Source organism: Nelumbo lutea, chromosome 5 (genome assembly GCF_056320005.1).
Source record: "Nelumbo lutea isolate HS-2025 chromosome 5, American lotus-T2T, whole genome shotgun sequence".
NCBI lineage: Eukaryota > Viridiplantae > Streptophyta > Magnoliopsida > Proteales > Nelumbonaceae > Nelumbo > Nelumbo lutea.
Window position 1 is genome coordinate 21,618,524 of NC_142688.1, and position 11,498 is coordinate 21,630,021.

The following is an 11,498-nucleotide window of genomic DNA, read 5'->3' on the forward strand; positions in this document are numbered from 1 at the left end:
CGGCTTCGACTTGAACTTTAGGCAGATGATATAATTACCTTCTTCTACATCTTTGCTCAAGATTCCCTCCCAAGTAACCTTTACGTACAAATGCTTTCTCAAATAAATTCTTTTACAAAGAAAGGAGATTGAGGAAGAGTCATAAAGAAAGGAGCATACTAGATGCCTACTACGACATATTAAAAGAAGCTGAGATATTCCTCTTATTAGCCACGTCAAGAGATGGAGTGGCCAATTTAGGCCACTCACATACTAGATGCCTACTACGACCGTGCCAATTTGTGACCATTAGGGCTGTAATCAGATCGGATCCAGTCACATTCACATTTGGTCGATTACCAATTCTTTGGGTCAACAGCCAATTCAAAATCCAAATATGCCAGACTTTAATCTAGTTTGGATTTAATCTAAATGACCCGATTATTAATAGGATGTGAGCCCTAATACTTAAATTTGGGATAATATGATCTAGGGCCTATTTTGGATTTTGAGAGGGGGAAAGGTGGTCTGTGGTATTCATGTTTTTTATTTATGTGGAGTTAGTAAAAAATTTATTCTTCCTAGGAGTGATACCTATCTTCTACGTGGATAACCAAAATTTCCACTTGGGGGAAAGTGGCCAACAATTGGATGAGAAAAAATTACCCTTTTAATAGATGTTTTTATGGCTAAAATTGTTATTTTCTTATTTACATGGAAAATAAAATAACATGGATAAACGCACTTATCCGAATAAGTATTACACAGGAAACACTTACACACAAATTGATGAGGGCGGATTTGGCCCTTCACTAACATCATGACACATGGCATATCAGAAAAATTGGGTGACACCCAGAACCACCTAGGCAACAACTTGCCTTAGCCAAAATGATGGAGTCCCAACTAGCGACCTGCCTCCACCGCCGACTTGGTATAAACCTAGCCAACAACCTCGTCCACGACTCAGGGCGGCTAGCAGCACCTTGCCCAGAGCTGACATGTGGTACCTCGTCAGTATCGCCTGAAGCGACATCGACGTGGGGAGCGACCTCCCTCGAGGGCTTGCCGACCTGATTGAGGTCCAGGTGGTGATACAAGACGTGCTCACTGTCGATTTCTACATGCATCCCATCACTCCCGGGTCTCTTGGAAGTTAACTCTCACACCGAATGTTTTGGGAGAAACCGAGTAAGGTGCAAAGATTGACCTACGTGCACGACTACCTTCAAGGACTTCGGAGCAGTTAGGCATGTCCTCCCGGAGATTCCAGACGTGTTGCGTGATGCTCACACCAAACAATGCATATATAAAGGCTTTACCTCCAACTCCAGGGGGGAGATGCACAATTTTTTGTTTTCACAGCTCTCTCACATTTAGCTATCTTAAAATATTTAATTCGCTAACTTAAGCATCGGAGTGCCCACCCCAAGTAAAGCAACCCGGGCACTCTGACACTGTTTCTTTGTAGGTCGCATCATATCTATATCTCCAAATTGTCACCATTCAACTAGGCATCAGAGCCACTTCTCCAGCTCGTTACTATTCAACTAGGCATTCATGCCACATTCCAGGTAAGGATTATTTAGTCAGACATTCAAATCACCTATTAGTCGAAAACTGTCGAAATTCACATCATCACAAATAAATGCATTTACCCAAATAAATAACTTTCCAAAAAGCAAGTGGAGCTCTAATGTCAAATGGGTGTTTAACTTTTGGAATCCACTGAGAGGCCTATTGCTTATTGTTAGTTGTAGCCGATATATGGGGGGAGGGTCCATTGAGTAACCCCATTTAACTACCAAAAAATAGTGTTGCATGCTTCTGTTGGTATTGATGTTTCTATACATTTGACAAAACAAAGGGGGTATTTGATATGCGATGCTGTATTATCATAACAGTTCTGATTGTTCTATACATTTTATGAGAAATATGTGTTACCACATCATATATATATATATATATATTGGCAGGAGAAATAACAATTTGTATTCAAATCTTTTTCAAAACAGTTTAGGTAGAAATATCACTCTCTCACAAGTTTGTATTAGTCAATCCAAAACTCAACCAGAAAACTACACCACTATACCAAATACCCCAAAGCACCGCCAAGCGTTCACGTATATAGTTATAGAATGGGGCCCATTATACTCCAACGGTCCAAGCCCAACAGGCAGGCTGCAGGATCAAAGAGCTCGGTTTTTAGGTGGTACGTCTATCCTGGATTAAAAAGCATATAATGCTTGGAAGCCCAATCTGGCCTGGCCTTCTTGCATTATAATATTTATATATTACTCGTATATATGTTTTATTTTATATTATACTATGCATATAAAAACTATAAAATAACACGACGCACACAGATGTGTATTTTTTATGCATATATATTATATGCCATATTTAATATAAAAATATACATTTTTATAAAATTTAATTTGTGACTTAGGCCCAAAGCTCAGCCGGGCCTGGCCCATTATCACTCATATTCATATTCAAATACTTCCAAGGCTTATTATCTGGGTATATGCACTTATCCATGTTCTTTTGATTTTTAGGATTCTCAGGTAAATAATAAATGTTATTTTTGTTCATAAAAAATAACTATTAAAATGGGTAAAATAGTCTCATAATGTTTTATAAAAAAATTTCTCAGTTAAAAAAGTTATTTATCCACCTCAAAAATAGATAAATTTTACTCAAATAACTTTTTCATACATATTTACCTGTAAAAGAACGGGCCCAAAAAATAATACGTCGCTAGATATTTATTTATTTATTATTTTTTTATGTTCTTTATCTATGAGAAACGGTGGGTATCTACTGCTAATAGTAATGGGGCTGGAGTATGCTATGCTCAGGCTGCATTGGGCTGGTCGACGGCCTTTTGAAGTGAGGTTGTTAAAAATTTTTAGTCTGGACCAATCGCAGCCCACAAGCACTTGCCCCTCATTCTCTAAGCCCACATTTCTGCTATGGGGAAGAACAAAGAGGTTAATCCATATTCCAAACTATTCGATAGAATTCACTTTAGGATTTTTGTGGAAGGTGTGTCAGACACACAAATATTGGGGGATGGATTTTTCTTATACATATAGTGTCATCTATATGGCTCTTGAATGTTATATATCGCAGCTTAGTTGAGCTGATCAATGTATTGTTCCCCCGCAGTAGGAGGTTAAATGATGCCTCAAAGAATGGTTGTTAAAAACGACCTGGAGACTGAACCGGTCAGGGGTTCAGTTATCGGGTCGAATGGTCTGATTGTTCAATTGGTTTATTTTGATAAAAAAATAAAAATAAATAAAAAATGGTCAAAACTATTTGAATGGTTTGAACAGTTAATTATTCGGGTCAGTAATTTGCTGACCAAAATCAATGGTTTTGAGCAAATTTTCGGTTTTAAGGAAAACCAGAACTGGTCACCTGACCAGCTCCCGGTTTTCTGGTCCAACCATCCGATTCAGTCCGATTTAGAAAACCATGCCTCAAAAAGAAAGGTCATTGTCCCTTTACCTTGTGGAGCTCATCAATGCACGGTGTGCCTCTAGCAAAGGCTACTTGAGCTAGAGGCACCAATGGCCTCAATTGGCGTTTAGCCACAAAGTTTTGTAGATCAATTTGGTTTTAGGGCACACCATGCGTTCCTTTAAGGTTGTGGCATGTTTTGAAGCTATCTATAGGTTCTAAATTTTAACTTACAAAGTATAGTTTTTTTTTTTTTTTCCCTCTGTCCATGAAGCCTTTATAAGTTGAATTATTATTATTATTTTTTGGAAAACCTATTACGATGGAAAGCCGTGAGTTTTGATAAAATCTCACTTGATTGGTTAAGAGTGATGCTGGTGGTTGATTGATTATAAGTTTTTCCGGTACTGTCTTTCTCGAACCCTAGGGTAATTGCTGAAACTTTCTCTAAAGTTTTTGGCCCTAAAATTTGGGTGATGTTTAGCATCGAAGATGATTCCTCACACCTGATTTTTGGAATATCGATGATTACTAAAATCAGTGACTTTCCATAAATCACTCTTTTTTTTGTGTGTTATTTGGTATCATTTCCTTTATCTCAGCCAATTTTTTAGAAATCACTTCTGAGATTGTTTGGTATTGATTTTCAAGAATGATTATTATTCATTGAAGCACTGGAACACCTTCTCGCCCTGCCACATAGGAAGCCACCTCACCCAACAAAAAGAAATCAGAATCACCCGAAAATCAGCCAGTCACCAAATGTGGTAATCCTTCGCCTAGGATGATTTTCAGGAATAGTTTTTTTTTTTTTTTGCTGAATTCCTAGAAATCAGCCTAATCGGCCAACTCAAATTCTGATGTGGATTCAATATGGTGCCGATTTCTGATGTGGAAATCGGCACCAATGCCAAACATCACCTTGGTAATTGCAATCAATCACTACCCATGTAGTTACTTTTGACCAAAATTTTTATTTCCCAAATTTGTTCTTTGTATCAATCACTACCAAAGCCTCTCCAATTCTTTTCTATAATTGATCTATTTTTCAAATTTGCCCTTCATGTCAATCACTCAAAGAGGGTCTACTTACAATTATGTTAGAAAGTTCTCTTTTTCTTTGTATTAATCACTATCTGACACCCATACAGGTTATTACTCTTTTAAGTGAACAGTACAACACCAAGCCAACAGTTATTTTTCTTAAAGAGTTGATAATAGTAGGATTGAAAACTGCCCCACCGTTGGGACAGTTCATCTAGCGCACCAGTTAGGCTACCCCTTGGAAAGTTTATGGAGGTAAATATCATTAGCAAACTTTAGGGGAAATTTCAGCAATCGTTAAAAATTTCAGAGGTTTCAGTAATTTATCCTACTTATTATATAATAAATGACTAAAATATCTTATTTGCAATTTTAATGGTGATACATCTTTCATATGTTGTAATTTTTTTTTTAATTATGTTTGATTTCAACCACATAGCACAATAAGGGTAACTAGATTCAAACACATCATACTACCAAATACTCCCTTAGAGCATTCTAAGCATGGGTACATTGACACTAGATCTGTTCACGGGTTGGGCTGGGCCGGACTTTGTCTATATATCAATAAAATACATTCGGGCCCAATCCTAGCCCAACCACCGGGCCTATGTCTTGAGCTTGAGCCGGGCCATAAATTTGGAAATATATTTTTTTCTTTTTTTATTCAATAAAAGTGTTTTATTTATATTAAAAACCTTTAAAACTCAAAAATAATAAAATTATCACTATTACTTGAAAAAAGGACAAGAGGAACAAAGAAAAAAATATTATATATATATAAATAAATAAAATATGTTTTTTTATTATTTAATACAGTATCAAGTTGGGCACGGGCTTGAGCCAATCTTTTTTTAGAAAGCCCGAGCTTGGTCCAAAAAAAAGGTTGAGCCCAAGCCCAAGCCCACAGGCCTAAAATTATAACCAAGCTTGACTTAGAATGGGATGGACCATCTAGCTACCCAACCCATGAACAAGTCTAGTTGACACTACCTTGTCCATTGGGTATCTAGATGGGGACCTAGGGGTGTCAATGGTATTTGGAAATCCGATTTCGAATTTGAGATTCAGCATAATCGAATCGAATTCGGATATGACTTGATTCAATTTGATAAATATCCAAATTCGACCAATTACTTAATTTTTATATATAATATATAAAATATTTAAATATTTTATATAATTTATATTATAAAATAATTAAATTATATAAATAACTTATATATTTATATACTTTATATAAATAAAATATTTATTTTATATATTTATTAATTACCTAAAATAATTAGTTGATCAAATTTGAATCGAATTGAATCTTCGAATGTTTAACCGAATTGAAATTCAAATATTAATTTTCAATATCTGTTGGTAGGGGTGAGCATTATTTGGTTAAAACCAAAAATTTCTGTTTCGTTTTTTCAGTTTTTAGGAATTTTAGTTTTTGGTTTCGGTTTTCAAAGTTAGAAATTCGATTTACCAAAAAAATTCATTATATAATATATAATATATAATATTTAATATGCTATATATTAATATATTAATATATTAATATATATATATATATATTATAATGTATTATAATAAAATTCAATTTCATAATATATATTATAATAATATGTATATTATAGGTTATAATATATAATATTATATATATATATATATATATAAATTAAATTTGGTTTTTAACCAAAATAACCTAAAATCGAACCAAAAATTCCGGTTCTGATTATTTCAATTTTCTTATAATTCAGTTTCGGTTTAGTATTCATTTTTTTTTTTGTTTGTTTAATTCGATTTTTAATCGAATAAACCGAATGCTCGCCCATATCCTTCAGATATTGAATTGAATTCAAATATCGAATTTTTCAAATTGAACTCGAATTCAAATATTGTTTGATTCGATTCAATTTTGATCTATTTACACCCCTAACAGGACCAATCACAATGTAACAATTCAGCCGATCATTCTAGGAAAGAAATAAATAACGCAAAAACTTTTGCTGTTGGAGGCCAACAGCCAAAGACAGAGAGTGTAATTATTATTTTACCCCAAGCTACGTGGCAGTCCCAAGAATATTCTATGCAGCGTTGGCTGTTGGGGGCCAACAGCCAAAGTTCTATGCGTTCTGGATGAGACACGTGGTTACTTCACGATTCGCGTGGACTACGTTAAATCGTCTACTGAGTTAACCCGGCGTTTTGGATCATAGGCGTCTAAGCGCTGGAAGGAATGATGGGTTCATTACTCATTAGTTTTTCGATTACACGTCCCAGTGCTCCGGACTGTGTACGAGTTAGTTACTTCTGATTCCTCTCAGAGAGAGAGAGAGAGAGATCAGGGAACAGAGAAAGAGTGAAGGAGAAAAGGGCAGAAGAATCATTCGAAAATCAAAAGAATAAAGAAATAATGTCCGCCCGAGAGAGGGATAGAGATCTAGAGCTTCTCATTCCGGTATCAGAAGGAAGCAACCTAGAAGATGGTGGAGGCTCCAACTTGTCGTCGGCTTCGCCCACTTCCATCACTCCTTCGTCCCGCCCCCACCACCACCGCAGCAGCAGCAGAGAGGTTTCTCCATCTCTTTTAAATATTCTGTCCTAAGTTTTCTTAAATTTTCCTGTTTTCGGGAATTTTAATATCTTCATTCTCTCTTCTTTAATATTTTGTCGATCGATCTGTTTCGTTGATTTACGAGATTTCTAGTTCCACCAATGCCACTTTGTTATATTTTTACAGTTTTGATTGTTAAAGGGAAAAATCAATCTAATGGCTAGACACAATTTCGTTTGGGATCGCTCAGTAATTTGATTTGATTTTCTCTGTTTTCGATGCTAATGGCATTATGAAGAGTAATAACTTTCCTGCTTTGTATGTGATTTGGTTCTTTCCAGTTTCTACTAGTTCACAGTTAAGTCAAGATTACATATTCATACCAAGTATATTTCTAAACAATCTTGGTTAAAATTTGAAATTGTTAGAAGATCTTCCTCAACTTATAATCTCATCAACAAATATGACTGATCAGGTTCATTTTTTACCTTCTTAGGCATTTTCTAAAGTCGTACGTAGCTGGGCTTCAAAAAAGTTTATGACAGGATGGCAAGTTCTTTGTGGCCTACTCGTTTATGCCTTTCTCTTTTGTTCTTCGAAGTACTTCAATAATTTCCATGCATTTTCTTTGTGCACTAGACAATGCATCCCGTGACAACTGTGCATTTATCCAGATTAACATTGCACATGTTCGCTATGCATTTAATAGCCACTGCAGGCATCCCTGATACATTCACCATTTACTCTATGTCTTTTGTAAATAAATTCTTTCTTGTTTTGCAGTGTCATACTCCTTCCTCTGGCACTGACGTTCTATATCACTTGGGGGTTCATTCGTTTTATGGACGGATTCTTCTCCCCAATCTATGCCCATCTGGGGATCAATTTATTTGGTAATCGTGTTCCTTCTCTTTTAGTTCATGAGCCTTTGAGCAGAGTTGAATTTTAAGTACTTTTGAAGATGAAATTGACTTGATTATCAATTGGAAAAGACTTGCTTTTGTGCCTATAATTTGGTATATATAAGAAGTATTATAGATAAAAAAAGGAGCTATACGGAATCAAGGGTCCAGAAAGCGTAGCAAGTCCATATTGTACAAGACATTTCAATACCAGTGTTATATAGGAATCTCAATGATGATATGTTAATAAGCAAGGTAAAGTAAACGCAAACCTTAGCCAACAGAAGTGGTTGAATGACCAACCAACTATTAATGGTCTAATATTGTGTCTCGTCAGGCACCAGTGTAAATGAATTCTACATCCAAAGCCCCTTGAAAATTCAGTACAAGTTTGAAGGTTGAATGTGCAGTAGGCAATCTAATCCTCCATAAGATTTTATCATCTAAAAGAAGAGGTTGTCACTTGGAACCATATGCACTTTTAGAAATGCAGAGCTTGCTGACCAAGCTTCCTTAGGAAGGATGTTACTAGTTAGTTTCTTAATGTTTTATTTTAGATGTTATGAAACTCCATGAGATGAAAAGAAGATTATAGGGTGGTTCCTTGTGAAAAGTGCCTACAAAGATGCATGATTCTAAGGAGGTTTGAGCCGAATGCTACAAATGGGATTGGAACTTCTTTCTACAATGATGGTAAGTTGACACTTGAACGCGAGTTACTGAATGTAGAAATAATGATCTGAAAATTGTTGGTGCTCGAATACAACAGGACTGTGACATTGCTTTATTAATCAGTATTGAAGTGTCCATGTTTCTTTGTGACCGAAAAAAAAATAATGTGCTCCAACTTGCACATAACTAATTGCAAACTAATCATATCTGTGTAGAAGGTATTGAAGCTAACTATAGTCTCTACATCATTTGTTTTTAATCCAAAATTTAAGATCAAAATGACAGATTAATCTGATTTATTTATCTAATGGATATCTGACTTCTTCATCCATGAATATCAAATGGTTTTATTGAAGCCTTTGAGTGTAGTATCTTTTCTGAGTGAGTAGTTCGACCTGCAGGTCTCGGATTTGTCACCTCAATCACTTTCATCTTCTTAGTGGGTGTTTTCATGTCCTCGTGGGTGGGAGCTTCTGTTCTTGGTTTAGGGGAATGGTTCATTAAGAAAATGCCACTGGTAAGCTACATATATTCAGCCTCAAAACAAATTAGCGCAGCTATATCACCAGGTGAATACATTCAAAATTACTTCATAGTCTGAACTTTTATAATTCCTAAATTTTGAGCACCATATAGCATTTTTTTTTTCAGATCAGAACTCTCACGCATTTAAGGAGGTGGCTCTCATAAGGCATCCACGTATTGGGGAATATGCATTTGCATTCATCACATCAACAGCGATTCTACAAAGAAGTTCGGGTGAAGAGGAACTCTGTTGTGTTTATGTGCCTTCAAACAACTTGTATATTGGAGAAATTTATCTCGTTAGTCCAAAGGATATTATCAGACCAAGTTTATCAGTTCGGGAGGGAATAGGTGAGAGCTCTGAAAGGTTATGGCATATTGATCCAGCCCATTTTGGACGAGTCCAGATTTCCTACTCATTTTTCCTACCCACTCTCTACTCGCTGTGAATTGCAGCCACACATCACTCAATTCTAGAGATGTGTGGCTGCAATTCACGGCGGGTAGGAAAAGTGAGTAGGAAATTCCGTTTGATTTTGGACACCAACATTATGTTGGTTTTTTATTTGTTTTCATGTGATGCAGAAATAGTTATCTCTGGAGGTATGTCAATACCTCAAATATTGACCATAATGGATGGGCACGCCATTCCAGCAGCAAGAATTGGGAGAAGCGCAGTATATGCAGTTCCAAAAGTCTAATGGCAGTATGCAATCATGAAGATGCTTCTTTTACTAATTCATATTCCTTCAGAAATCATTGGGGTTGTTGGTCAATGAGATAGGTTTTACTCTATCGCTTCACCAGCGAACCCAATAACCAACAGTACTGGATGAACAACAGTTACAGCAGTCCACTTAGAGGAAGACTCTAATACCAATGCTTTGATCGGGTATTAATTGAAGTAACTAGAAAGTTCGCTTTTCCTATAAAGCCTTCATCCCTGGATTCCCCATTTTTTGTTTAAATTGTAAGTTGTGGCTAAACCAGAGTTTGCGTTACAGGATTTCTTATTTTTGGCGGCCAAGTTGCAGCTTCAAATCTCCTATGGTAAAATATTGCCATCTTTTCTGTATCTTAGTAGCCAAGCTGAATATTAAAAAGAAAGAAAAGGAAAAAAAATAAGAACTAAGACCGTCTCTCGTGATTAAGTTATTGCCTTTTACATGGTTTCTTGTTTCTAGATTGTCCAATGCACTCGGAGTGAGTTCATGTTTGTAATCTTCACTATTGTTCCAGAGGCGATAGATTACAGTGGTCCCAGAAAAATTTGCACCTAAGTAGACCTAACTCTGTAAAATGGTTTCATCATAGAAAAGTTTGCTTTGCAAATTTCATTTTCAATGGTGTAAATGCACGGGAGGCCAAATAGGCTAAGTGCAAATTCTGATTTACTTCTGTTTCAGATTTGACTTTGTTTGAGCAAGTGGTTTCCACTTTATAAGCGATAATTGAGGCAGGACCGTAGGAGGAAGATGGGATGATAAAGAGTACAAATTGTGTATCGAGTACAAATCATATGTCTATGTTTCGAAAGAGTGCAGATACAAATATGCTCAGTGCATTATGCATGTCTGTTTAGTACAAACACAAACAGACTATACAAAACTGAAGCAGGTGCCAAATTTGTATATGGTTCGGACTTAAGCCACAAACAAACAGAGCCATGAATTGACATACAACATGGAGAACCTGTTGTTTTACTGTATGAGCCCGTACCTCCCGGATAATGCACTCAACACCTTTCTGTCTAGGAGTCCAACCTCAAGAATGGGGACTAACGAATGCAGCCTAATTAGTAATTATAGTTGTGGTGGTGCAGGAGAATGACATAATACAACCAGTGTTCTAAATACAACAAATTGCTTTTTGTCAAAATTTGAATGGGCCGGCTCAAATCCTGAGCCTAGAATAGTTTCAATTTTAAGGGTTTTTATTATTGTTCAGTTGGAACAGGTGGGGGATTTAACTCTAAATTTTAAGGGTTTTTATTATTGAGGTGGATTTAACTCTAAATTTCTCAATCTTTTTTAATGCTAACTATGCTAACTCGAGGCAACACAAGTTGCATCCCTAGTGGACAGCCTTTATGTATTTATCTTGTATGTACTAACATAAATTTAGGCCCCATTGGTTCGTTGGAATGGGAGTTTAGAATTGGAATCGGAATGAACTGTTCTGATTCCAACTATTTGGTAAACCAGAATCGGAATCCCATTCCTATTATTCCACTTCTCATTTTCATTCGTGTCTGAAACTAACAGATTATGGAAACAGACCATTTTGATTTCGGTTCTGATTCCAACTCCAACTGTAAATCAAAAGGACCCTTATTTCTAGTAATTGAATTAAAATGTGGT

At 36.0% G+C, this 11,498-nt stretch overlaps 1 protein-coding gene across 2 annotated transcripts; it reads left to right on the forward strand.

The window, feature by feature from the left end:
- The first annotated feature begins 6,502 nt into the window (after window positions 1-6,502).
- On the forward strand, window positions 6,503-10,270 carry LOC148850911 (protein LIKE COV 1-like). Of its 2 annotated transcripts, XR_016099734.1 has the most exons (7): window positions 6,727-7,057; window positions 7,536-7,588; window positions 7,823-7,932; window positions 9,015-9,182; window positions 9,265-9,489; window positions 9,724-10,030; window positions 10,143-10,270. XR_016099734.1 is itself a non-coding variant. In XM_088947134.1 (6 exons), exons 1-6 carry the CDS (start codon window positions 6,899-6,901, stop codon window positions 9,837-9,839), a joined length of 831 nt encoding a protein of 276 aa, XP_088803260.1. In that variant the 5' UTR covers window positions 6,503-6,898; the 3' UTR covers window positions 9,840-10,270. The 2 variants fall into 2 exon arrangements, 1 of the variants encoding a protein (XP_088803260.1); XM_088947134.1 differs by having other exon boundaries at window positions 6,503-7,057; window positions 9,724-10,270.
- Window positions 10,271-11,498: the final 1,228 nt, after the last annotated feature.

Excerpts from the sequence above, each read along its gene's own strand:
- LOC148850911 (XM_088947134.1), top strand. The coding sequence starts at position 6,899 with ATGTCCGCCCGAGAGAGGGATAGAGATCTAGAGCTTCTCATTCCGGTA. Across the intron at positions 7,589-7,822 it reads AAAAAGTTTATGACAGGATG|TGTCATACTCCTTCCTCTGG; the intron begins GCAAGTTCTTTG and ends CTTGTTTTGCAG. Across the intron at positions 7,933-9,014 it reads TCTGGGGATCAATTTATTTG|GTCTCGGATTTGTCACCTCA; the intron begins GTAATCGTGTTC and ends TTCGACCTGCAG.